Below are 23,363 nucleotides of genomic sequence, written 5' to 3'. Positions count from 1 at the left end.
TGTGGCTTTGAAACTCGATCCAGGTTGCCTCTGCCTGCGTCTCTGAAGAGCGATGTCTGAATGACTCCAGCCTGGGACAGTGTTGCGTTGGAAACGCGTCCGGGAAACAGGTTTAGCCTCAGCGTAGGCAAGGGAACCATGCATCGCCTGTACGGAGACACTGGCATGAGGCAGCTCACTATGGTGCAGACCCGTTTACGAACGTTATAATATGCTTATGAAAGGCCTCGAGTATTACTACCTGCATGACCCAGGCACATGCGAGTCTGTGCTGAAGTAATATGCGTCTACAGACACACATGTCAAGAAGCCATGGCCCATGCTAGTCTACTATCGGCGTTCAAGACGGAAGGGTAAGTAAGTAGCGCTGTCAGCACCGAAGGCCACTCCCGAAGGTGTGCTATTATTTGCCAGTACTTCTTAGGCGCTATTCGCACGTCAAAAGCTCTTTGCGCGGGGCGATGAAATCATTTCTGAAACATACGGAGACAGGCACGATTCTGTCAAATGGGCCTTTGTTTGCATTGGGTTTCGAGCAGCGCAAAGTCTCGTGGCGAAGATCACACACGTCTGGACCAGCCTTTCTGGCCGGACGATGCAGTGTAACTATTGCCAAGACACATCCATCGATGTGCGTCTGTCCGTCCCAACTGTCCGCAGCGGCTAGTCTATTCAAGTGCCCTACAAGGGTCCCCTTCCATGTTTTATCCCTGATGTCTTACCTGTCATGTCATGGCCTTTGCCTTCTTTTTACAGAACACCTGCCCTCGACTACACAAAACCCGCCCGTGTCCTAAATTAGGATTTTTGGGTCTTTGCACCAGCCAGTCGGCGTAAGAAGCGGCCAAACACGCCCTGATGAGTATGGGTTGGAACGGGTTTCTGGGCTGGTAACTTGGTGGCGGCGGCGGTGGAAGAACGAAGATCAAGCCAGTTCTGTCTCACCTGGTCTTGGCGGGCTGGCAGAGGCAATAGGTTGGCTGGGCTGATGTGCTGAAGAAAAGCCTCTGGCGGGCACTAGCCGGGGTTCCCTGTGTGTTTTCTGACTATTTGCTTCGCTTTGCAAGCCGTCGTCCGACTACTACGACGCGGTCTATTTTTCGCACCAAACTTGCCTCAGAAACATGCAGCAAGTGATGTTTTTAGCAGGCAATGTTTCTAAAAGGCTGGCAGAGAAAACAAGGCGCGGTTGCATAAGCTACCCCAGCGTAAAGACGTGGATTCAACTGGAACAGATACGAGAGAGTTCACCTTATTACGGCACTTGGCTCCCCCACTCATAGAAATTGAGAGATGACGGCCGTGGCGCATACCTCCAGTCTCTCCAGCGGCAGGGTCGTACGCGGGGGGTGGTGTGTCCCAGTCAGCGCCGGACCGATGGAGGTGACAGTATCCTAGCTACAAGTCTCAATAATGAAAAGCCACCAGATGATGATGATGATGATGCCTGTGGCCGCACGGCGGCGCGGGAGCATCAAGGGGCCTCTTCTGCAGAGCCCAATCATTGTAACATCGGCGCGCGCCATGGACATCCGTCTTGTGTCACGCTGGTACGTACCCCTGCGAAGTTAGCAAGTTGGGAACGGGCAACGTTGAACTATTGTGGAGTTTTGTGGTTTATAGTGGTTTTCCGTGCTGTTACATGAATGGGCATGTAACTGCATCAGTGGAGCTGTGCCTGGGCAGAATTGAAACTGGAACCGTGCAGAGAGAAAGAGAGAAGGGAGACAGCGTCGATGAGCTGTCTGGTCGTGTAACTACTCATGTGCCAGTTGCACCAGTCGCATCATCGAATACATGCTAGTTATCACGGAAGAGATGACATGATAACTAGTGTAATCCATGTCTTGTTTCCATGATCTTTCAGGGGGCATCGTTGCAGCTCCGGCCCGGCCTTCACTAACAGCCTACTGTTTGTTAGTACAGTCTCTAGCCGTCTGCTTGTGCTGGGATCACAGTTTGTGTGGAGGGGAAATGGCCGAGTTTTCGAGGGGTGGAGGGGTAGCGCAGAGAGGCACAGGCGGCCGCGACGGGCGACGGGCACCGAAAAAATGTTGGCGTGCCTCAGATTGGCCGCCGCCGCCGCCGCCAAGAGAAATGGCGTGCTCGGTGAGTCTGACCAGCAACAGCTGAATTGCACAATCTGGCTTGCAGGCGGCCGTAGGCATGAGTCCCGTAGACAAGGCTGGTCAGGGCAGAGGTAGAAAAGCATCGGGAACGAAACACAGACTCGAGAGGTGCGGACAGGAAGAGGAGTCAGGAAATCATAGTTACACGTCGCCTGCATTTGTCTGTCGAGCTGTATGATGCAGCGCTGTGCGGCATGTGGTGGCGCCGCCGCCGTCATGTTGTGCGATGTGACATGCTGCGAGGCTTGCGCTTCTACCAAACTTGGTAGCCCGCGAGTTGTAAGGCGCCTCGAGGGGGGCCAGCCACGAATCCTGCCGATATTTCCATCTGCAGTTTCGCTACGCGCCCGTGGTGCTGCAAAATGACGTAGTTGAGCAAGGAGCCCAGCTATGGCGATATTTGCCGTAGTGGCCCCCCAGCGCGAAACACACACAGTAGAAACTCCAGCCGCTTGGCCCTTGATTGGGTCGGTTCTGGAGAAGCAAGGTCCCAAGTTACAAGGAGCCCCATTACGGGCTGTCGGGGCCTTTGCTGGGTCAGGCACGATTCCAGTACACGCAGAAATCGCATTTGCACCAACACGAAACGATGGGATCGAAACCTAGAGAGCAGCATGCCGGGAGCTCGAGAAGCGGCGAGCTTCGACTGAGAGTGTGCTAGTAGAATTAACGTCCCTTTTATACACCTTGTACTTCCTCCACCTTCTTGATAAAGAAGGAAGTTAGAGGCTGAACAGAAGGAATTGTACATTATTTTGTTGTCGCAGAGAACAGTTGTAAGTGGGCTGCCGGATCGAGGCAGTGAGGTGCATAGCAGTTGATCGATGAGGGGGAGGTCGAGCCGTGGCCCGTGTCGCAGCACGGCCAGGCGGTGAAATTGTCTAGAAAAAGAAGAGCGCGAAGCCTCATACTAATCAAGCATCGAAGCATCGCGTCTGCTTTGTGAGTACGGAATACATGATGCCGCGGCGAGATCGCAAGGGAGAATCGCGAATCGAGCATATCGCACCACTTGGCTCTTTCTCAAGTCGATCCCAAGACGCAATCCCAAGACATAGAAAACGGCTGAGATTAATCAACACACGCTCTCTCCCATGACTCCGCTGATCGTTTCTGCCCAAAGACAATGTGGTCGGCACAGGGCGGCGGGCACGGCTTGTAACTGGGTGCACGAGGCAGGCTGCTCTTTTTCCTCTCGCTCTTCAGCGTGCTTCGCCCTGGTTCAATGGTAGAACAGGCGTGCAGGCCTACCTAGCCGAGGGACGGACGGACGACTGAAAAGACCAACGGCATCCACTCACACCCGAAGGGGAGCCACTGTATTTCTAGCCACGCACCACGCTCGTTCTGGCCATTGCGTGCAGACAGTCTGCGTGTGGATATTGTCGTTGGGCTGGTAGCGCTGGGCGTGTTTCTGTTTTAGCGAGAACAGCAAGCCGATGTTGCAGAGCAAAGCTCCAGCATCATGCATCCAGCGACACAGTTGCCAGTCAACCGTCCAGGCTCTCCACCAAGTCACTTCACGAAGCCCCAGCCGCTGGGCCCTTGTATTTCATCGTCATTGAGCGAGCCCTATTGAGAAGCCACTGCACGACGGACTACTGTAGTTATCGTCGTGGTGTGAGCCTGCTCACTGTGTACGAATGACCTCCTCCTTCGGGGCTGGGGCGTGCATGGATGTGACCATGCAGAACCGGTGGCGGGGGTGAAGAAAGGCTAGCAACGGGCAGGAGTTTCTCGAGATGCATTTTGCCGTCGATTTCTACCCACCCATTGACTGGTCAACATATTGGCAGTCGTTAAGAGCGCTCCGTGAGGGTGAGACCCTGGCTCAGTGTATGTCTTGTGCGCCGCCCATGTAAGCCAGGGAAGGCAGACGCCGCGGGCTGCGTGCGAGTAGGGAAAGGTTCGGTCCTATAACTAGGTATTGACAGGAAACGTTGTAAATACAATGCCAGAGGTCGCATGCTGCGATGGTGCGCGCGGGCCAGGGCAGTTGCCGCTATTTTGGTAATGCGAACCCTGCCACGGAGCAAACGTGCGAAAATTGCCATGGAGTCGCCGCCTCTCATTTCCAAATTAGCCCAGACCTTTTGCCGCTTCTCTTCCAGTTTCGCTTTAATTTACGGGTGGGCTGACCAGTTGTGACTTTTTGGATTATTCGCCGTGACAGCGCAATGAAAGAGGAGCCGGAGAGAGCCCGTAGTGAGCCTGCCGGCGCCTGCACGTTGACGACATTGGCGGGCCAAATTGTCAGCGTTTGGCGGCGACAGGCATGGTTATTATTACTCTCGTGAAGAAAAAAGGGCCCAAGTCTGTGTGTCTCTTGCTAGCGGAGTAATAGTGCTGGTGTGGCATGGCCGGAGTAGAGTCGGGGAGCATGGAGCATGGGTTGGTTGGCTGGTCGGTATGTATCTGTGCATACGTACAGGCGGAGACTGACATGGTAAGTAGGAAGAAGGCCGAGCCAGGCCGCTCATCGTACCGCGTGGTACCGAGCGACATTCCGATCCTTCGTCGGGGGTTTTCGCCATAGACGGCGGCGTGTCATTGGTGGCGGGCAGCTGAAGGCGGCGGGCGGCGAGGCTAGAAAAGACAAAATCGACGCGATTCGCAGAGCCCCGGCCCGGAGGCGCCGCGTCGTTGATGGTGGTCACTTGGGTACGGATTGAAGTCGTCATTGAACCAGAAGGGGACTGTTCTCGGTCGTCAAGATGTTGTCTTTCGCTCCGGTTGAAATCTGTACTGGCAATACAGAAAGGCACCCTGACGGCCAATTTCGTTTGTGCTTGATGGACAGAGTCGAGTCGCCACCAGGAAGGAGCAGCGTACACAGCGGCACAGGACAGTGCACCGGCGCACGCACCCCAACACCCAGCGTGACGCTCACCTGGCGCATCAGAGGAGGAAATCTCACCCACTTCAAGGCTTTATTATTCCAAAATCATAAGCTCAATTACCAGCAAGGTGAGAATTTGATTATCTTGCAGGGCGCATTCAGGCTTGCAGCGGCTGTGGGCTCAAGTGTGAAATTCGGATTGCCGCTAGTGCCCAGTGCAGAAGCACCGCACGACGGGCTTGCATCGTGAGTGAGGCAGCGCCGCACTAACTTTAGCCAGTTGCCTACTTCTACTGGTACCACCTACCTACCACAGTTGCCATTTGCATTTGCCAGAGAGCCAAGGGTCAAAGACAGAAGGCACAGGCGAGCCTGGCTCCACCGGGGGCTTTTGCTGGCGGAAACGACTCCACTGTAGCCCTCTCTTGGTAGGCATACTGGTAACTAACTGGTGTTCCAGCGGTTTTCATCACCGATGCTGAGGCGGAGCTGAGAGAGAGGAAGAGAGCCTCGCGGTACTGTACCTAGAAGCGGGCGAATGTACCAGGAAGCAGGAAGATTAAAACAAACATGGCGAATGCGCTTGGCTTTTTTGGTCGTGTTGACAATACCCTTGCTGTCTCGAAGCCGGTCCGACTGGCCTCGACTTGGTGCATGCTTCGTGTCAAACCTATCAGAGGGCCATCCCGCATCCCGTATCCCACATCATCACCATCAGCAGCAGCATCATCATCATCATCAACCTGAGCATCTGCGCTACGGCACTACACTAAATACAGTGCTGCTCCCCATTTCCTTGGCCCCTGCCAACCCCTCCATTTCGTTGCTGCCCACGGGGGTGCATGCCACAAAAGCACTCCCACAAGGGCGGCCAAGCCCACTGCCACGCCCACCAGCCGCTGCAAACTGCAAACTGCTCGCTTCTGGAGCAGCGCACGCGCACGCCCACCAACACCCCCTGAGCCCCCCCCCCCCCCCCCAGCACCCACTAAAAACACTGCTGGAGCACGCCAAACCATTTCGTCAAGCACCTAAAAATTAGTGGGTTTCCTTGTGAGCTTGTCGCCGTCCCACCCGTGCCTCTTTTGGCTGGCCTGCATCGGAGCTGATGTCGCCAACGCCAATTTGAAGACGTGTGCCGGGGCACGCATCTCCCAGCGTGCTTTGGATGTGAATCGCAAAGGGGAGCCATTTTTGCCATTTTGCTTGTCTTTTTTGGTTGTGTCTGTTGCGGTGCCCGACTCCGTTAATATGCCTCTACCTGGTACGCGACAAGTTTATGTCTACTCCACAGAGACGTGTGTGCTCTGCGCCATCCTCTGCGATTGATTAAATCCAAGTGGATATTCTGGTTCTGATGCTGAACCAGTTCGCGAATGACTGACTAGCTTGTTAGCTGGCACCCTGCATGGCATGGCTGCCGACACTGCATCGAATCCTGCACACCTTGACACCACCAAGCAGTTGGCAGTGCAGCCCGCCGACAAGTGCCTTGCCTGGTGGCACCTGCCCGCTGCGTTGGTTGGCCACACTGCCTGTGAGGTGCTGCGCTGTACCGCATGCCCTGCCACGCCCATTTACAAACGGCGATTTCCTCACTCGCGCGACAAAACCCTTGCGCCTCCCGGCTCTTTTTAATTTTCGTCTTCTCGACCTTGATATTGTTCCCCGTCTCTAGTTTTGGTTGCACCGTCTCTCCTTCGCCTGGGGTACTGGCACAACTTGAAAGGCCGCACAACTGCTTCCCTTCCTTCCAGCTGGAAGTCCGGAACCCGCAGAAACGGGCCCTGCCCTGGGGCTTGCTGCTCATTCGACCCGCCCACCACTCTGAGCTCTGACACATTCGTCTTCCTCACTAGCACCTCTACATACTTCGGTACCTCCGCCGCCTCGTACACTCAGCCAGCAACCAGGTACCGACCGAGGAACTCCAGTTATTACTGCCGACGTGTGGTACGGCCTTGACGACTGGCTCGTGGTACCACGGTTCTGACGGTACCGGCGACGCACACCTGTAGCCCCAAACAGGCGCACCAGCTCTGAACCCACCCACCTCCCACCTCTGGCTCCGACCAGACACACCCGCCCGCCAGACTGACTCTCCATCCTCTTCCTCCACCCGAGCTTTTACTTCTCTTATTCTTCCCAAAGAAAAACCCTACCATCTTCATCCTTAGTCTTGTTCCTTTTTTTTTTGTTTTCTGGCCTGGTTCCCGCCCTGCATCTGCCCGCCGCAGACATCAACATCCTATCGCAATGATAATTGACGGCGAAAAGTACGCCTGCGAGGCATGCGTGCGCGGGCACCGTGTCAGCAACTGCCAGCACTCTGGTAAGTCTTTCAGCGCTCTCAGGCTCCCCTATAGCGGCCATTCCCCCCCCCCCACGCCCACTGCCGCCCACCGCACACCCGCCACCTGGCCAGCCAGACGGCCATGACGGGCACCGCGATGGGCTCGTCCTCTCGGCAATGCCTCAACCACATTTGCCTCTCGTCTCTTGCTCTGCAGCTTGTCTCTAACTGCCTTTTCTATCTCGCAGATCGCCCTCTTCAGCACATCAACAAAAAGGGCCGACCCGTCTCGCAATGCGCCCACTGCCGCTCTATGCGCAAGTCGCGCGCTGCCCACATCAAGTGCGACTGTGGTGAGAAGACGAGCAAGTGTACTCATTTGCAGCCTACTGTCGAAGGACACACTGGTGAGCCCTTTTGAACCTCCCGACTGCCTCATGCAAGTCCTTCAAGCCCTAACTCGTCCTCTTCTCCCGCGTTCAAGAGACGTGTTGCTGCAACCACGGCGGTCGCTGCACTTGCGCCCTTAAGAAGGAGCTAAGTCTCGACACTGTCCACGAATCCGACTCGGAACAAGAATCAACCGACATCCAGGCTGCTCTGGCTGCCGGCCGTCCCAAGCCGCCTGTCAGACCCAGACGTCGCGCCAACACCATTCACGCCGACGGCGGGCTCTGCTTTGACGAAAACGGCCACCACAAGCCCATGGCCAAGCACAATCGTGCGGCCCAAAAGTGCAATCCATATCAGCTCAGCCGCGTCAACTCGGCCACCAGCGCCACCAGCCTCGGTGCTGGTGTCGAGGGTCTGAGCTTCACACACAACCCCGATGTGCGGTGCACGCCCAAGAGTTCCGCTGCCCGCGAACGCCGCGTCAAGTCAGAAACCGCCTCTCCCCTCATGTCTGGATCCGGCTTCCAGCTTGGCGCCGCCAACCTGCCTCCTTTGGACCTCTCCAGGATCGACAATGCCGCCTACGTCAACAGCGGCTCGTTCGAGCTCTTTGGCTCCGGCTATGAACAGGAAGGCCCCATGTACAGTGCCGGCCTGTCGGCGGCTTCTGTCGATTGGAGCCACTACGAGTTCAGCGACGGCCGCGCCGAGAACTTTGCTCCTTCGAGCTACAGCCAGACTGGGGGTCGCAGCTTCAACGGCCTCTTCGAGTTTGGCAGCGGCTCTGAGCAGCTCCCTACCCTCGCCAACACCACCTCGACCTCTGGCGACGTCTCCGAGGTCGAGGACTTTATGCCTGGCGGCGATGACATTGACGGTTTCGGCAGCAACAGCTTCCTCCGCCAGAATGTCATGGCTGCTGGTGCTGCTGACCTGACCAGCATCGACTACGACAGCTTCTACAAGAACGCCGACACTGCTGCCATGGCGGGCTCTGGTGTGTCCCTCGTCGAGGAGGACCCCGCATTCTGGATGCCCAACTACAATGACGGCATCGCCGCTGTTGAGGAGAGCCCTGATCCGCTCGGCGCCGCGACAGCCAACAACTTTTGGCAAATGTAGTCGTTGCTCCTTATTTGCGCGGCCATCCATTTTTCTTTTCTGTTCACTCTCACTTTCACTGGGTTACAGGGGCTACGGCGTTTCAACATTTCTTCCACTACAGGCGTTTTGAAAGGGGTATATGAGAATTCCTAGAAGGACCATATGGGACACATTTGGCAATATCTTTGTGGTGTGGCTACATTCGCTTTTGATTTTGATCTGGCACGTTTTGAACGAGCTTATGAGGCATGAGGAGGGACGAAAACGTATCAAAGCGCTTGCGGGTCTCTTTGCTGTTTCTACTTTCTATGCAGAGTTGTTATAGGCGAGATCGTCTTAGCTACTTTGTACTTTTTTTTCTCTCTTTCCTCTCGAGTGCTGCATCATGCAATGCTCGACTGCACATATTTCTGCTTCAGTTTTATCTCCTTGTTTGCTTTGCTTTGCACTATAGAATCTGACGCGCATGATGCGTCAAGAGCTTGGATTGGGTTTTAAAAATGGACTACGAAGGGCGTTTGGCACGGTTGCAAAACTACAAAAAACTGTCTTTCGAATGCAGATGCAAGCTTTGAGCAATAGCTATCGTGATTCTGCCCACGGCAGTCTACAGAGACAATGTCCCAAGGCTTGCATCACGAAATGAGAAAGATGGGGTACATATATCTGGATACGGATAGGGCGTTGCTTTTCTTTTCTTCCTCGATAGACAGATTCTGGCTAGAATCACCTTTTTTGGTGCCTGCTTCTTTTCTTTCTTTTGCTTTATTTGGTGTTTATGAGGTTGCATGATATTACTTACCGGCGAACAAAAAGAAAAACAGCATATACCCCTTGGGATCAGGCGTCGACAAAAAAAAACATGAAGGACGCAAGGCCAAGCAGAAAATTAGAGATTTGCTGCTTTCAATACAGCGATACAGGCGCTACAAGAGCGTCGAGACACACACATAGCTTGACTCTTGACAGCCACATAAACTGAATACCTGCAGATGGATTGACACAGACTAACACGAAAGGTTGCCATGTGCTACGCTTTTCTTTCTTGGCATGGGCGAGCGTATCCGCTCCTTCCTTGATCCCCCGGCGAAGGCTTGGCCCTGTATTCGCCAGAGGAGCGCAAGTGCGGGGAGGATCAAGGAAGAAGTCGGGGCCGATGCGAACATGATCATCCCTCCTCTGTCCCTCGCGGGATCATGTACACCACCGTCGTGTTTGTTTACTAGCTGACCAAGTCACAGAAAAGATGTATGGGGTTTGTTTTATGCTGCTGTAATATGATGGCACTACAGGATGGGATTCCAGGGCACGAAGAAAAGAAATGATGATGCCGCGTCTTACAGATACAGAGAGTTGACCGGACGGAATCGATCGGTTTAGCCCGCAGTGACAGCCCCGCCGTGTCAGTGCGGGCAAACGCGGGGTGTGGAGGGGAGTGGCCAACTAGTTTAGTTGGTTAGCGACGGAGGGTGGCATTTTGCTCGCTGGGCTGCCTCGACGAGACACAACCATTTCTTATTAGGCCCGTCTACCTACACAAGGCGAGAGGCGGTTTCCGACATGCCGAGCCCCATGCTCTTTGATTAAATCAGCGGTGGGCTCCTCACCTCGCATGCAAGTCCTCTTTTTGCCTGCCCCTCGTATTCCATGGCAACTCAGTCCCCGCCCACCACTGACAGACAGTACCAAGGTGTAAGCCTCGTTCGTCCCCGTCAACCTGCGCGAATACACGGGTCTCGTATCACAAATCTAGTATTTTCTTCATCTTAAAGAAAACCCCAACTTGCATATGAAGATTCTTCTGCAAGGGAAAAAGAGTAGCTGTTTATATATTTGCCAAGCCCGCAGAACAGGTGCCATTTCGCACATGGGCCTACGATCCACCTCTGGACTACTTGTATGCCCGGAGAAACGGAGGTGAGGGGACTACTGGTGGGCAGGCAAGCAGGCAGGCAGGCAGGCAGGCAGTGGCTAAGCAATACGGACAAGGCTATTTAGAATGAACCGTTGGTGCAAAGCTGCGGTCAGTGTTGGGTGGGCACCATGCAGACCTGCGCGTGCAATGTCTCGCCGCCTTCAAGGCAGTGCTTCACAAGGCGCGCCGTTGCTCAGCCACAAAGCCAAGACCGTAGAAAATGGAGGCTGTTCAAGATGTGTGACTGCAGAGTATGCTTTGATCTGAATTTCACGTTTTTTGTTCCTTTTTCTACTTTATCAATCATCCGTTACAAGCCGGGCCGGCTCGTTACTCGGTGAGAGACGGACAGCGCGTATCTCGCCAGGTACAAAAAAGCACGGGGACGTCTAGGCCGGCATTTCTCAGCTTTGGATACTCTCGCCACCATTCACATGAGTTACTAAAAATCCAGAATAAACAGAAGCCTGCTCAATTCACATGAGATTGCAATAGATGGCGGCGCAATGACGTGAACGCTCTCCTAGACGAAGAAGAAAAGGCCATCTCTTCCGCACCTGGCAGTCGATGACTCCTATAGCTACATGTTGAGCACACGAATTGTTGCTGCTTGTCCACGAAAATATCACACGGAGGATTACGCGTGTGGTTTTCCCGTATATTGCTCACTTATTGATGCACTTTACTACCGTCTTTCTCATCGAACCCGGGTCGCTTCGTGCCATTAAAATAATAGTATGGTGAAAACGGCCAACATGGCCCAGGAATCGGCCTCAACTCAATTAGCTCATGGCTCATAAAACGCCTCCCGTTTCTCCACGCTGCGCCATTCCAGATTAAAGACTTTTTGCTTTCTGATTCCCTAATATACATACGCCGAGGTTCCCTCGCGCAAAAAAACGCCATGCCCCAACGAAAGCTTCCCCTTGGTCCCTATCTGATACTCATCGACGGACTCAAGAATGCCAAGATTGCGAGATGAGCAGTCGACGAAGGATCCTAAGCAACTTCAAGGTAGCCCGTGGCAAGAGAGGCCGCTGCTGCCGCCGCTGCCGCCGCCGCCGCCGCAGCGGCTTCGCCCTCTGCGGAGGCGATGCCCTCGTGCGCCGTCGCGAGGTCGGCCAGGTGCTGCAGGCCCTGGCTGGCAGCCGCCGCGTCGGCCGCCGCCGAGGAGGACGTCGGCCGCATGACCTCTGCGAGGCGGTCGCGCACGCCGGCCCAGTGGTCGCCGCCGCCGTCGACGACGTCGCGGGCCAGCGCGAGGGCCTCGTCGCGCGTGCGCTCCGACTTGGACAGCGTGGTGATGGACATGGCGGCCAGCGAGACGTAGTGGTTGACGAGCGGGCTGCGCAGGTGCGGTGTCGCCAGCAGCAGCTGCGTCACCTCCTTGGTCGGCCAGAGCGTCTCCGTGGCCGTCGAGCCGGGCGTGAGGAGCGTCACGAGCAGCTTGCAGTGCCAGTAGGCGAGGTGGATCAGCGGGTTCGCGGCCGCGTCCATGTGCGCGGGGAGATCCTCGCGGTAGTTTTCAATGTAGTCGCCCAGTATGGCTGCCATGGGCACGTCCGCCGTGGCGACGCCGGCGGGGAGGTTGGAGATGACAAAGGATATCCTGTTGAGCAGCTTAGACAGCCCTAAAGAGATCGCACTGATTAGTAGATGTGCAGGAGTGCATGTCAGTTGTTGGCAGGGCTATACATACGGGTAAAGTAGTAGCAGGTTTCCCCGAGGACTGAATTCAGCCCTGCGGGGGCCACGACGCTGTTGTCCGGAATCTGGGCCGGCTTACCCGTGCCTGCAGCGTACCACCTGTCCATGCCAATGAGCGACCACCAGATTCGCGTGCAGAGGGCATCGTCAGAATCCGGCTCGGCCGCGGGATCCACGGCCGGCAGCTTCCAGAGCTTCATGCTGTTCGCCAGCCCGACGGCGCGCGACAGCAAAAACGGCAGCGTCGACACGGAGCGCCAGTCGGCGTCAATGATGAGCAGCAGCAGCGTCTGCGCGTGCACAATGTCCGTCGTGCGGTGGCGCGGCACCTCACTGCTCTCCCAGTCGTGCAGCAGCGCGCTGGCCTGCTGAACATCGCCTGCCGTGCTCTGGCCGACAGCGAGCAGCGCAATCTCAAACGCCGTCCGTACGGACAGCGGGCACTGCGCCAGCAGCGCTTGCTGGCGCGTCTTTGTCGTGGCGAGGATGGGGTAGAGGGGCTGGACCGAGTTGAGAAAGTCGTTGAGCACGCCCTCGTCAATGTTGGGTACGTGCTCGCTCTCCTCCATCGGGATGTCGCCCACATCATCCGTCGTAGGTTTCGAGGGTGTGTCATGCACAGCAGAGGGCTGGGGTGCCAGGGAGGAGTTGTGGTAGTATGTGTCCGAGTGAGACGATCCTGGGGGTAATGATCGCGGTTCTGATCCCCATGGCGCTTGGCGTTGGGGGGCTGGTGTGCTAAACTCGTTGGATATGCTCGAATACGGGCGCTTGCGGTTAGCATCGTCCACGACGGCGGTGCCATTAGGGCCGCGATGACGCTCCGCGCTAAAGAGCTTGTCGATTTCGTCTTGCGACATGCCACCGTCGGACTCGAGCTTGCTCTCGATGCTGTTAATTCGGTCCGCGAGCTCTTTGATATAACTACATTCGATGTCAGCAACACTGTACATTCATGATTGGAGCCAAGATACTGCACCCTTTGCTGGGACCTCGTTTTTGCGGCACGCGACTGAAGAGGCAGCGAATTGAAGACCGCGCGCAGCTGGAGCACGGCGCGTCGCCAGTGTCGGACTGGGCATCGCACTTGATCTTTTTCCGTCGGCACTCGTCGCAAGCACGCGAGACTTTGGATCGTTTTCGTGGTGGAACTCCTCCATCTCCCATATTGTACTGGCCCATGGGCGGACCGATAGCCACCTGCATGTTGTGCTGGACCATGTGGTCCGAAGTAGGGGTATCATGCACATAGTTGGGGGTGCCATGGTTGTCCGAGTCAGGGTGCGGCATGATGCTGCGCATGTTGCTGTCATCGACGCTCATGTTTGGATCCGTCGCTGATAGGAGTCCCGCGCCAGCTAGTCCCTGGCCCAGCTGTGCTGCAAGCTGTAGCTCTTCCAAGTTGGCAGGCCGCGACGCATGTTGCGAATCTTCCTCTGTATGGAGATGGCCATGGTCATCGCCATCGTGCATATGACCGTCAGCATGGTGGCCTGTATGGTCGTGGTGCTCTTGCGTGTCGTCTCGACCGTTGCCATTGTAGAAAGGGCCGGTGTCCATGGCTTCAGCTCCTGGTGACGGGTAGTTCAGGTTGGTATCGTCGGCCTCCCCATCACGACTGGGACCCATAGCGGGTGACGACATTAAGAAGACAAATTTCGACGCGGATAGCCCAGCAGCACTAAATCTTGTTTCGCCAAAAAAAAAATCGGGTTTGAAAATCGGTATGTCGTGCCGCGGTAAAGTTGTAGTCGACTTATACACAGGTCGGCCGTGTTAGTCGCGACCTGCTGCCCTCGTCGCGTTGGGCGAAATCTGGCAAGCCATTGTTAGCACGACGCGCACCAGCACAATGCACCAGCGACTGGAAATTGTCCAAAAGAAGGATGAAACTCGGTCGCTGGTAGAAAATGCAGGCAGATGCCGACTTACACAGAGCTGTACCTGGAATCCGGAGGATGATAAATGCGATGGACCCGTCGCGCGCAGAACGGAATAGGAAGAACTCGGCGCCGTGAAGCGTGTAATTTTTAGGTGCGCTGCGATCAGACCACGGAGGTGGAAGAATTTTTCTGCAGGTTCGGTCTAGGACTAGGGGGCCAGGTTGAGCTTAGTCATCTCAATAGGTACGTCGCGCAACGCCCGCAGAGCCGCGCTGGCTAACACTGGGGCTCAGCAGTGAGCTTATTATCCCTTGGGCCAGCAAATTCGACACTTCATCCACGGAATGCAAGTTATCCGGCCAGACAAGATGGACTTGAGCAAGCTGTGAAGCTCATGGCCTTTTCTATCTCCAATTTTCCTTCCATATGGGCTTCCCGTCCCGTCTACAAGGCCTTTGATCTCGCCGCAAGCCACCGATGGACATCTTGACTCTGCAGAAGTGGGCCTACATCGACGGCGCTCCCAGCTACAACGCCACGGCGTATGGCTTGCTGAACCACTATAGCGGCATCCCAGAGGCAGATATCGATAGCCATCTACTACATATTGTAGGTGTTTTTCGAGAATTTTTCTAATGCTTTTTTACCAACACCTGATTGCTGTCTAGCGGAAATTGGCTTGGGATGTGTCTCGACAGCCGTTTATAGGTCGCTGGAAGTTCCTGCGTTTGGCTGAACCTGTAGACCCATACTACCAGCAGGTTCTCTTTCGTCTTACCCTTCCAAAGTCCACAGACTGTATACTGGATATCGGCTGTGGCTTTGGGCAGGCGTTGAGGCAGCTCCGCGCCAACGGCGTGGCTGGTTCTAAGCTATTTGGTGCCGATGTTGAATCTCGCTTCATCAGCCTGGGCTACGACCTCTTCCGTGACAAGGAGACGCTGGGGGCGACGTTCGTCACTGGCGACCTGCTTAATCCTGACGATCGGCGGTTAGACATGCTTTCTGGTCGATTCACGATCGTCCACGCCGACAGCTTCTTCCACTTGTTGTCATGGACAGAACAGCTATATGCCGCTAGACGACTCATAGTATGGCTCAGAACGGATTCAAAGAACAACTTCATTTACGGGAGACATGTGGGCACTTTATACCCGGCAAACGTTGCTTCGGCCGGCAGCAGACCATACCTCCACGATCGTCAAAGCTTTCAGAGGCTGTGGGACGAAGCTGGACATATGACAAACACAAGATGGCGGGTTGAGGTTGAGAAGAACAAGGAGAAAACGGACGACGGAATAGGACTGCCAGCTGGCTTGGCGTGTGTAGATTTTGCAGTATATCAATTACCGTACTAAGTATCTATTCTATTCTGTGCAACGTACTCGAGGGCTCGCTACTTGTAAAGCAATTTTCGAGTTTTTGTAAACTGTTCGTGGTGCATCAGTATACTGCGTGCTATGAAGGAACATGCTTGAAGATTTCGACACGTTGTTAGCAAGTTTAATCCCAAAGAGATGGCAGTCGAATACCAAATTGTGAGACACTGTCATCACCAAATGACTGGGGAACCTCTGCCAATTTCGTAGCGCAAAGCAATCCAGATGGCAGATTCTAGCCAACTGCAAGTTTCTTAGCATTAAAACTATTTGAGCAATTTAATTTCCCTCCTCTTTGGTGTCCTGAAAAGAAGTCAAGTTGGTGCTCATGGTCTCGGGTAGCTGTGGCGCCGTTGGCCGCAGCCGGGGTACCCCTCCAGTCCCAGCAGCCAGCGGCCAGTGTCCACCTACGAGGTACCTACCTTGCGCTCCTGCTAACCGCGTCCCGCCTCGCCTCGGAGTTCGAGTCGCGAGCTCAGCCATCGACAACCAGGACATCGCGCACTCCAGTGCGTCGCCTTGCAAGCCACTGTGGCATTGCAGTGATACTTCACTATTGTATGGAATTATGATCCTGCAGATTATGTGAAATCAGCCAAAATGGATGCAGATTGGGACGAGGTACGGCGAACTGCCCCAGCTCTTGGACTCTCCACGCTGCGATGACGCGCTTACGAGCGATCGCGCTCACACGTCGGCGCTGGCGATGCGCCCTACCTGGAACGCAGTATTCTAATACATGTACGCATTCTAGGTCGCCCGCATCCAGTTCCCGCCCCCGGGCGCCCACGCTCTGCCAACCCCAGTCACGACGATGATGTTCGACACGTCCCAGGAACTGCTGTGGACCGGAAATGACTACGTACGACCTACTCGACGGTACACAAAAGCATAGTACACAATTATACTGACATTCTGCAAGGGGCGCGTTACATCTTTCGTCGGAAGCGAGCTGCAGCGCTACACATCATTCAAAGCGCACCTCTCCTCGGAAGGCCCCGTCCGACAGATTCTGGTCAATGACAAAGGCGTGATCGCTCTCGGATCCAACGATGTTCACATGTCACATAGAAGAGGTGCGGCAATATGGCATATCAAGTTCGTTTCGCGACCCTGAGACCATGAGTTTTGCTGACTCGGCAATAGACACGATGCCATGCGAGACCTACGGTGCATGAGCTTTACCTCGAAAGGCACCGCCGAGATAATTGTTGCCGGAATGCAGGACACAATGCTTGTTATCGACCTCAATAAGGGTGACGTCGTCAAGCAGGTAAAAATTGCAACCGCTCAGGAATTTATGTAGGCTGACATTTACAGGTCCCGACCGAGCACCAATACATCATCATGAAACGAGGCCGTTATATTTGCGCCGCAACCCAGAGTGGACTTGTCAACTTGCTGGACCCAGTCACTTTCGCCGTCGTCAAATCCTGGAATGCCCATTCCGCGCTAATCAACGACATGGATGCCCAGCACGATTTCATTGTCACATGCGGTTACTCACTGCGCCAAGGACAGAACTATATGCTGGATCCGTTCCTCAACGTCTTTGACATTAAGAAAGTGTCCTCCATGCCGCCAATTCCATTCCCTGCTGGTGCTGCATATGTCCGCATGCACCCCAGAATGCTCACTACGAGTATCGTTGTGTCGCAGAGTGGCCAGATGCACGTGGTGGATCTTATGAACCCCAATACCAGTAACGTCAGGCAAGCAAACGTGATAAGTTATCTCAGCATGTTTGAGATTGCCCCATCTGGAGAAGGCATGGCATTGGCTGATGCGGAATGTCTTATTCATCTATGGGGGTCTCCTACCAAGCTTCATTTTGTCGATCTTGCAACACCAATCGAGTTTGCTGCTCCAGAAGAACGCTTGCCTCCCATGGAATTTTCTTCAGACTTGTAAGTATCTGAGCGAAAGATTCAGGCTTGGAGCCAACACTAATGCGCTGCAGGCCGCTTAACACCGTGGGTCTTCCTTATTACCGCGATGTTTTAGCTTCAGCATGGCCAGATCTAGTATCCGATGTTGGAGCGCCACCACCTAAGCTTGATCCGCAGTTCCTTTCTACACTCAAAGCTACGGGCTTTGCCTTGTATGGACGCAACACGCGGGGTGTAAGACGAAATCAAATTGAAGACACTCGAAACCTGACAAGGTCCGTCAATGCCGCTCTCAAAGCACCCAAGTTCCTCAGCGAAAAAGCGCGCGAGTCGGCCAAGTCAGACGGCGCTGGCGACGACAGAGCTGATGAGGTCAATAACCCACTGGCTGAGGCAGAGATCGAAAGCAAGAAACCCGAAGTTCCTGCCATGTATGGAAACGTGGAGATCAAGTACAGCAAGTTTGGCGTTGATGACTTCGATTTTGGGTATGCCAGCTCTTCGGTCCTTGTAATGACCAAGCTAACAACCACAGATTCTACAATAAGACAAAGTATTCAGGACTCGAAATTCATATATCAAACTCTTACGCCAATTCTCTCCTGCAGATGATGCATTTCATCCCCATCATTCGGAATCTTGCTCTTCGTCATGCTGCCACGTCATGCTTGAGCGAGATTTGCATACTGTGCGAGCTCGGCTACTTATTCGATATGCTGCAAAAGGCCGAAGGATCAATTTGCCAAGCAACAAATCTGCTAAAGACCCTCAGCAATCAACCTCAGGCCGGCGCACTGGGACTTTTGGAGGAGGACCCACGCGGTTCTTCGCTTAATATGATGCTCCAAGGCCTGACGCGCTTCCTCCTTGACAAAATTGTACAAGATTTTCGATTAATAGAGGGTACATCGGCGCCAATGGAGCAGGTTCTCTCAACCTCAGCAACCAGTTCCATCAACTGCATATCCTGTCGCAGCGAGTATACACGCCCTGGGTCGACTTTGGTCAACGACCTACTGTACCCCTCATCGAAAACTCAATCCAACGTCACAAAGATGCCACGGGTCACCTTCTCTCAAGTCCTTAAGAACAGCATCGAGAGGGAGACAACATCTAAAGGATGGTGCGGAAAATGCAGCAAATATAAGAACATTGCGACAAAGAAGACTATTCACAGCATCCCAGCGGTTCTCATTTTGAACACTGCGATCAACAGCCCCGAACACCGCATACTTTGGTCTACGCCAGGCTGGCTTCCAGAGGAAATCGGCATTATTGTGGACCAAGGCCAGTTTTTCTGCTATGAAGGCGAGGACTTGAAACTTCATCTCCAGCGCGGCATGCATAATATTACCGTCTATTCGTTGATCGGTATGGCAATTAACATCGAGAACGGTCAAACTCAGAAGCCACATCTGGTATCAATGATCAACGTCGCGCACGCCGAGGCAGAAGCGCCGGGTAAGAGCCAGTGGCATCTGTTTAACGACTTTTTGGTGCGATCAGTCAGCACAGAAGAAGCGCTTACTTTCAATCCTTCCTGGAAAGTGCCCTCAGTCATATCTTTTCAAGTCAAAAACTCGAACAACAATATCGATTCCACATGGAAGGATCAACTTGATACTTCGATTCTGTACCAAGACATAAACCCACACCCCCCTGACACAAAAACCTACCAACTACTCAAGCAGCCAACAGAGCACCCTGGCCCTGAGACCATCATTGCTTTGGACACCGAGTTTGTGGCTGTCAGGCAACCAGAAATCGAGATGAATTCAGACGGGGAACGAGAAACAATTCGACCCATTGTATACGCATTGGCCAGAGCTTCCGTTGTTCGAGGTCAAGGGGAAGAAGAGGGACTGCCTTTTATTGACGACTACATCACTATCAAAGAACCAATTGTCGACTACCTCACATCTTATTCAGGCATTACACAGTCAGACCTAGACCCACGGGTCTCCCAGCACAGTTTGCTGCCCCTCAAAATGGTATACAAGAAGCTTTGGGTTTTGCTGAACCTAGGCTGCAAGTTCCTTGGGCACGGCCTCAAGCAGGATTTCCGCGTCATAAACATCCACGTACCCAAGGCCCAGATCATTGATACTATTGATCTCTTTTTCCTAAAGACACGGTTACGAAAACTATCACTTGCCTTTCTGGCCTGGTATCTGCTGAAGGAAGACATCCAGATGGAAACGCACGATTCGATCGAAGACTCACGCACCGCGCTCAAGCTATATAGAAAATACCTCGAGTTTGAAGATGCTGGAATTTTGGAGCCGATGCTGCAGGACATCTACCGCGCCGGGCGGGACGTCAACTTCAAGCCGCCGCGCAAGGAGGGGCAGGATGTACAGCGCATAGACACGCCACCGTTGCCGGTGGACGCCAATGGAAATCCGTCGACGCCGGTGAGACGGGCCGCGACGCTGGCGACCGCAGGTTTCGCTGGCGGAAACTGGACGCCTGGCAAGGGCTCTCCGCTGAAATAGGGACCGAAGAATGGGCAGCATGCTGTGAGCATAGCAGAGGGGCTCCAGAGATTTTGATTTAAGCAGTGAATCGCAACATTAGTTTTATGGCAGAATTGGATTTTCGTTCAGTACACCACACGACCACGGGACAGAGCCTCTCTTTTACATTTTCCTCCGTGCTGCGACTAGTATGTACAGACTACTTGGCTGACAGTCGCTTGTGAATAGGAGGCTGCAGAGTTTGAGTTGAGTGGCTTTTCTGGCACTCCAGCATACATGATATTCAGTCAACGTTATCCTCATTATTTGCTTCTGTTCTCGTCAACCCGCGCGGTTTCTAAACCCCCCAATCCGTAATAACATTAAACATCGACAACACTCGACTCTCTTGTTTTGAGTCGGCGTTGCAGTTTCAAGCATGTCAAAGGAGGAGAGGAACAAATAGATAAAAAGAAGAGAAGATGAAAACACTTGGCCCGCCATCGGTCTAACATAACTTGTAAACGCCTGACTCACAAAAGCGACTGACAACAATGAAACGACAGCATGTATAACCGCAGTGAGAAGGAAGAAGGAGAGAGGATCTGCAAGGGAAACATATAATCAGAAGAGGAGAGAGGCAGACCAGAGGTGCAAGAATTTTGGTGTTTCAACAATGACATATGTTTCTTCCTCGAGTTAAAGGGGAGTTTTTGCCTCCCATTGTCACTTCCCAAGGTCTGTCCCTACATTTGCCGTTTAAAAAGTGTCTGTCCCAACGCCCAGTCTATGCATAGAAGCAATGTCCGCTCCTGTATTTTTTTGTTGTAGGTTTTGCTTGTTTCTAGACCCGTTGTTCCGCGCAGCCATCGCTTCGATTTCGCCGTAGTCTTGCGCATTCTCCACTGGTAGAACGCGCATCCCTCTTCCGAAGGTTATTCGACTATGGGACTATGGCGGGCGATCCGCCGCATGTTCCTTCGAGCGGGCTAGTCTCTCAGACAGCGGCATGCGTCGTGGAACACGCTACCGCCCCAGAAAAGTGTTTATTAGCGCTGCGACCGCGGGGTCAATGCGTGGGCTGCTCTGCGCGACGGAGTAAGGTGGCGCGGGTTCGGAGCCCGATGATGTCGAGCGTGTCGGTGCGCTCTGCTACAGCTCAGATTCAGCGCCATTGGTCGACATGGCCATTGGACTACCGTTCTGGTTCTGGTTCTGTCTTTGGCGGAGACGCGCGTTGCCTGGTGGCCGTCTGCGCACGATAGCGCGGCTGGTAACGGCAGCGTCGTCGTCCTCCGAGTCTGGGTGCTGTTCTAGATATAGTTTTGCCTCGTCCAGCTCGGTTACATCAGCAGGCCGTTCTCTTAGCCAGCGCATGCGAGGACCTGTGCGAGCTCGCTCCGACACCTTGAAGCCATAGATTTTGGGCTCGTATATGCGACCGGGGCCAAGGCCGGGCGCGATGTTCTTGGCATACATGCCGTTGACAATATTCTCCCCTTCGGCAGTCGAGATGCGAGTGTTGATGGAGGTCAGCGTTTCTGAGCCACGCCTCGTTAGGTCATATTCGGGGAAAGTCATGAGGAACAGAGCGCCGAAAGTGCGACCGAAGAAGGCTCCATCGACAGTCTGAAACCGGCTATTGGGAGGGACATAAACGTCGAGACAGGCGGGGCAGAAGAGCTTGACTGTATCCTCGCCGGGAATATCAGACAGGCCGACAGGCAGAGTACGCGATTGCTCGCAATGCGTGCGAGGGCAGGAGCCAAAGTGGCCCAGCTCGTATTTCTCAGCCATCTGTTGTATTCCGACCCGGGAGCAGATGAAACGCTGGTGGATGAGACCGTACAACAGCTCCGCAGAAGACTCGATGACGGTGAGGTCGCTGGCGATTCTAGCATGGTGTCTCCTCTCGGGGCCAAACCGAGAGCCATGCTCCATGGCAGATTCATTATCGTAGTCCTCCTCATCTTCGTCGAGATCTTCGTCGTCCTCCTCGGGTTCCACATCGAGAATCATCTAAGCCAAGTGTCAGTAGCTCGCGCGGAGAAAGAAGAGGATTTGCAACTGATATCGGCTCTTACCTCCAAAGCCTCCTTGTACATGTCCACTTGTGTCTGTAGGCCAGTCAAGTTGAAGTCATCTTCAATAAAATCCTCAGACACCTCCGCGAAATATTCGTGCCCGAGTAGGGAGCAAAAGCTCGTGATCCAAGACTCGGGCGCGGCCGAAGATGTCGACATCGCGCCGGTCGATAGGTTCAAATAGAAGTTGGGAAACCTTACGAGGCCTCGCGTTCGGCCAGGTCAGCTCCAGGAGGTGGTAGAAGCTCCGGGTCGTCCTAGAGTGCCTATTGGTGGTGGCTGCACGCGTAAGGGCTTCGCAGCGCACGTCGTCTCCAGTGTGGTACAAGGCAGGTATTGGTATCACAAAAACTCTGTGCAAGAGTATAGTCTCGTGCGCACCGCTAAGGGAGCAAAGGTTTCCCCCCACACTGTCGGTATGCTGGGATAAAGCTGCTGAAACTGCGTAAAATGGCGTTTTGATAACAGTGGTGGGATGTTGCGGTGGGGAGGGGCGAAAGACGCCGCGACTCAACCCAGGCCGTTGGCGGAGACTTGGTTTACCCGGCTTCCGCGAAACTCGTAGTGCTCTGCAGCTGGAGACTACTTAGATTTACAACGAAAATAGGTACGCCGCGCAGCTCTCGAATTTCTTCATGTATTTTTAATTCTTTAATTGGCCCATATGATGCCTTGCATATCCGTCTGCCGTTTGGCGGCGAGGCAGTTTCACAGCAGCGCAAGCCGCAGACTCACTGTGCTCCCTATACAAACAATGCATTGGGATACTACAGAAAATAGCATCCAATCATTTAAGCACGGCGCCTTTGCGGAGAAGCGGCCGGTCCTTTTTAGAAAAGACCACGGCTCCCCGACATCAACGCTACCTGCCTTGAACGAATGGTTCCAGACTCCAGTACCTGGCTCCGCTGCGACCGGGGGACGCTTGTCAAAGCAGTTTGAAGGGTTACAACAGCTACCTTTCCCCTATGAGATAGTTGGAGCGTCAGACGAAAATATGGAAGCATTGTATGCATTTTGTGACTTATTGGTCGCGAGCCAAGATATGCAAGACCAAATAATGGCTGGAATCTTACACTCGACTGTGTCAGGCTCTCCCGACAGCCGCTTCTTCCAGCTCTTCGCGCCTTTGAAACTGCTACACAAAGCATTGGAGTTCAACCAGGTTAGAAGGGCTTCGAGCTGTAGTACCGTGGAATTATACATTGCGCAGTCGCTCCTTGCAGATCTCCCAGCGGAGCTACAACGAGACTTGCCAACCCCGAAGCTCGTCTTGAAGGCTGGCAAGGGCG

The 23,363-nt window shown here is 54.0% G+C and overlaps 6 protein-coding genes across 6 annotated transcripts; 4 read left to right on the top strand and 2 right to left on the bottom strand.

Moving 5' to 3' along the window:
• Positions 1 to 4,516: 4,516 nt before the first annotated feature.
• On the top strand, positions 4,517 to 5,400 carry LMH87_011413 (uncharacterized protein; the record flags this gene model as incomplete). The annotated part of the gene is made up of 4 exons (XM_056200550.1): positions 4,517 to 4,532; positions 4,584 to 4,790; positions 4,947 to 5,096; positions 5,249 to 5,400. The coding sequence occupies 4 exons, from the start codon at positions 4,517 to 4,519 to the stop codon at positions 5,398 to 5,400; spliced, it is 525 nt and encodes a 174-aa protein (XP_056052387.1).
• Positions 5,401 to 7,224: 1,824 nt separating this feature from the next.
• Positions 7,225 to 8,776, top strand: LMH87_011412 (uncharacterized protein; the record flags this gene model as incomplete). Its single annotated transcript, XM_056200549.1, has 3 exons — positions 7,225 to 7,300; positions 7,510 to 7,668; positions 7,746 to 8,776. The coding sequence occupies 3 exons, from the start codon at positions 7,225 to 7,227 to the stop codon at positions 8,774 to 8,776; spliced, it is 1,266 nt and encodes a 421-aa protein (XP_056052386.1).
• Positions 8,777 to 11,672: 2,896 nt separating this feature from the next.
• On the bottom strand, positions 11,673 to 14,024 carry LMH87_011411 (uncharacterized protein; the record flags this gene model as incomplete). Its single annotated transcript, XM_056200548.1, has 3 exons — positions 11,673 to 12,304; positions 12,373 to 13,304; positions 13,360 to 14,024. 3 exons carry the CDS (start codon positions 14,022 to 14,024, stop codon positions 11,673 to 11,675), a joined length of 2,229 nt encoding a protein of 742 aa, XP_056052385.1.
• A 716-nt stretch (positions 14,025 to 14,740) lies between these two features.
• LMH87_011410 (uncharacterized protein) lies at positions 14,741 to 15,621 on the top strand (the record flags this gene model as incomplete). The annotated part of the gene is made up of 2 exons (XM_056200547.1): positions 14,741 to 14,872; positions 14,932 to 15,621. The coding sequence occupies 2 exons, from the start codon at positions 14,741 to 14,743 to the stop codon at positions 15,619 to 15,621; spliced, it is 822 nt and encodes a 273-aa protein (XP_056052384.1).
• A 621-nt stretch (positions 15,622 to 16,242) lies between these two features.
• Positions 16,243 to 20,026, top strand: LMH87_011409 (uncharacterized protein; the record flags this gene model as incomplete). Its single annotated transcript, XM_056200546.1, has 7 exons — positions 16,243 to 16,263; positions 16,397 to 16,504; positions 16,565 to 16,740; positions 16,789 to 16,915; positions 16,963 to 17,549; positions 17,603 to 18,019; positions 18,067 to 20,026. The coding sequence occupies 7 exons, from the start codon at positions 16,243 to 16,245 to the stop codon at positions 20,024 to 20,026; spliced, it is 3,396 nt and encodes a 1,131-aa protein (XP_056052383.1).
• Positions 20,027 to 21,139: 1,113 nt separating this feature from the next.
• On the bottom strand, positions 21,140 to 22,230 carry LMH87_011408 (uncharacterized protein; the record flags this gene model as incomplete). Its single annotated transcript, XM_056200543.1, has 2 exons — positions 21,140 to 22,006; positions 22,072 to 22,230. The coding sequence occupies 2 exons, from the start codon at positions 22,228 to 22,230 to the stop codon at positions 21,140 to 21,142; spliced, it is 1,026 nt and encodes a 341-aa protein (XP_056052382.1).
• Between the last annotated feature and the right edge of the window lie 1,133 nt (positions 22,231 to 23,363).

Source organism: Akanthomyces muscarius, chromosome 4 (genome assembly GCF_028009165.1).
Source record: "Akanthomyces muscarius strain Ve6 chromosome 4, whole genome shotgun sequence".
Taxonomy (NCBI): domain Eukaryota; kingdom Fungi; phylum Ascomycota; class Sordariomycetes; order Hypocreales; family Cordycipitaceae; genus Akanthomyces; species Akanthomyces muscarius.
The sequence above is the reverse complement of the archived record's forward strand: the minus strand, read 5'-3'. Positions and strand labels throughout refer to the sequence as shown.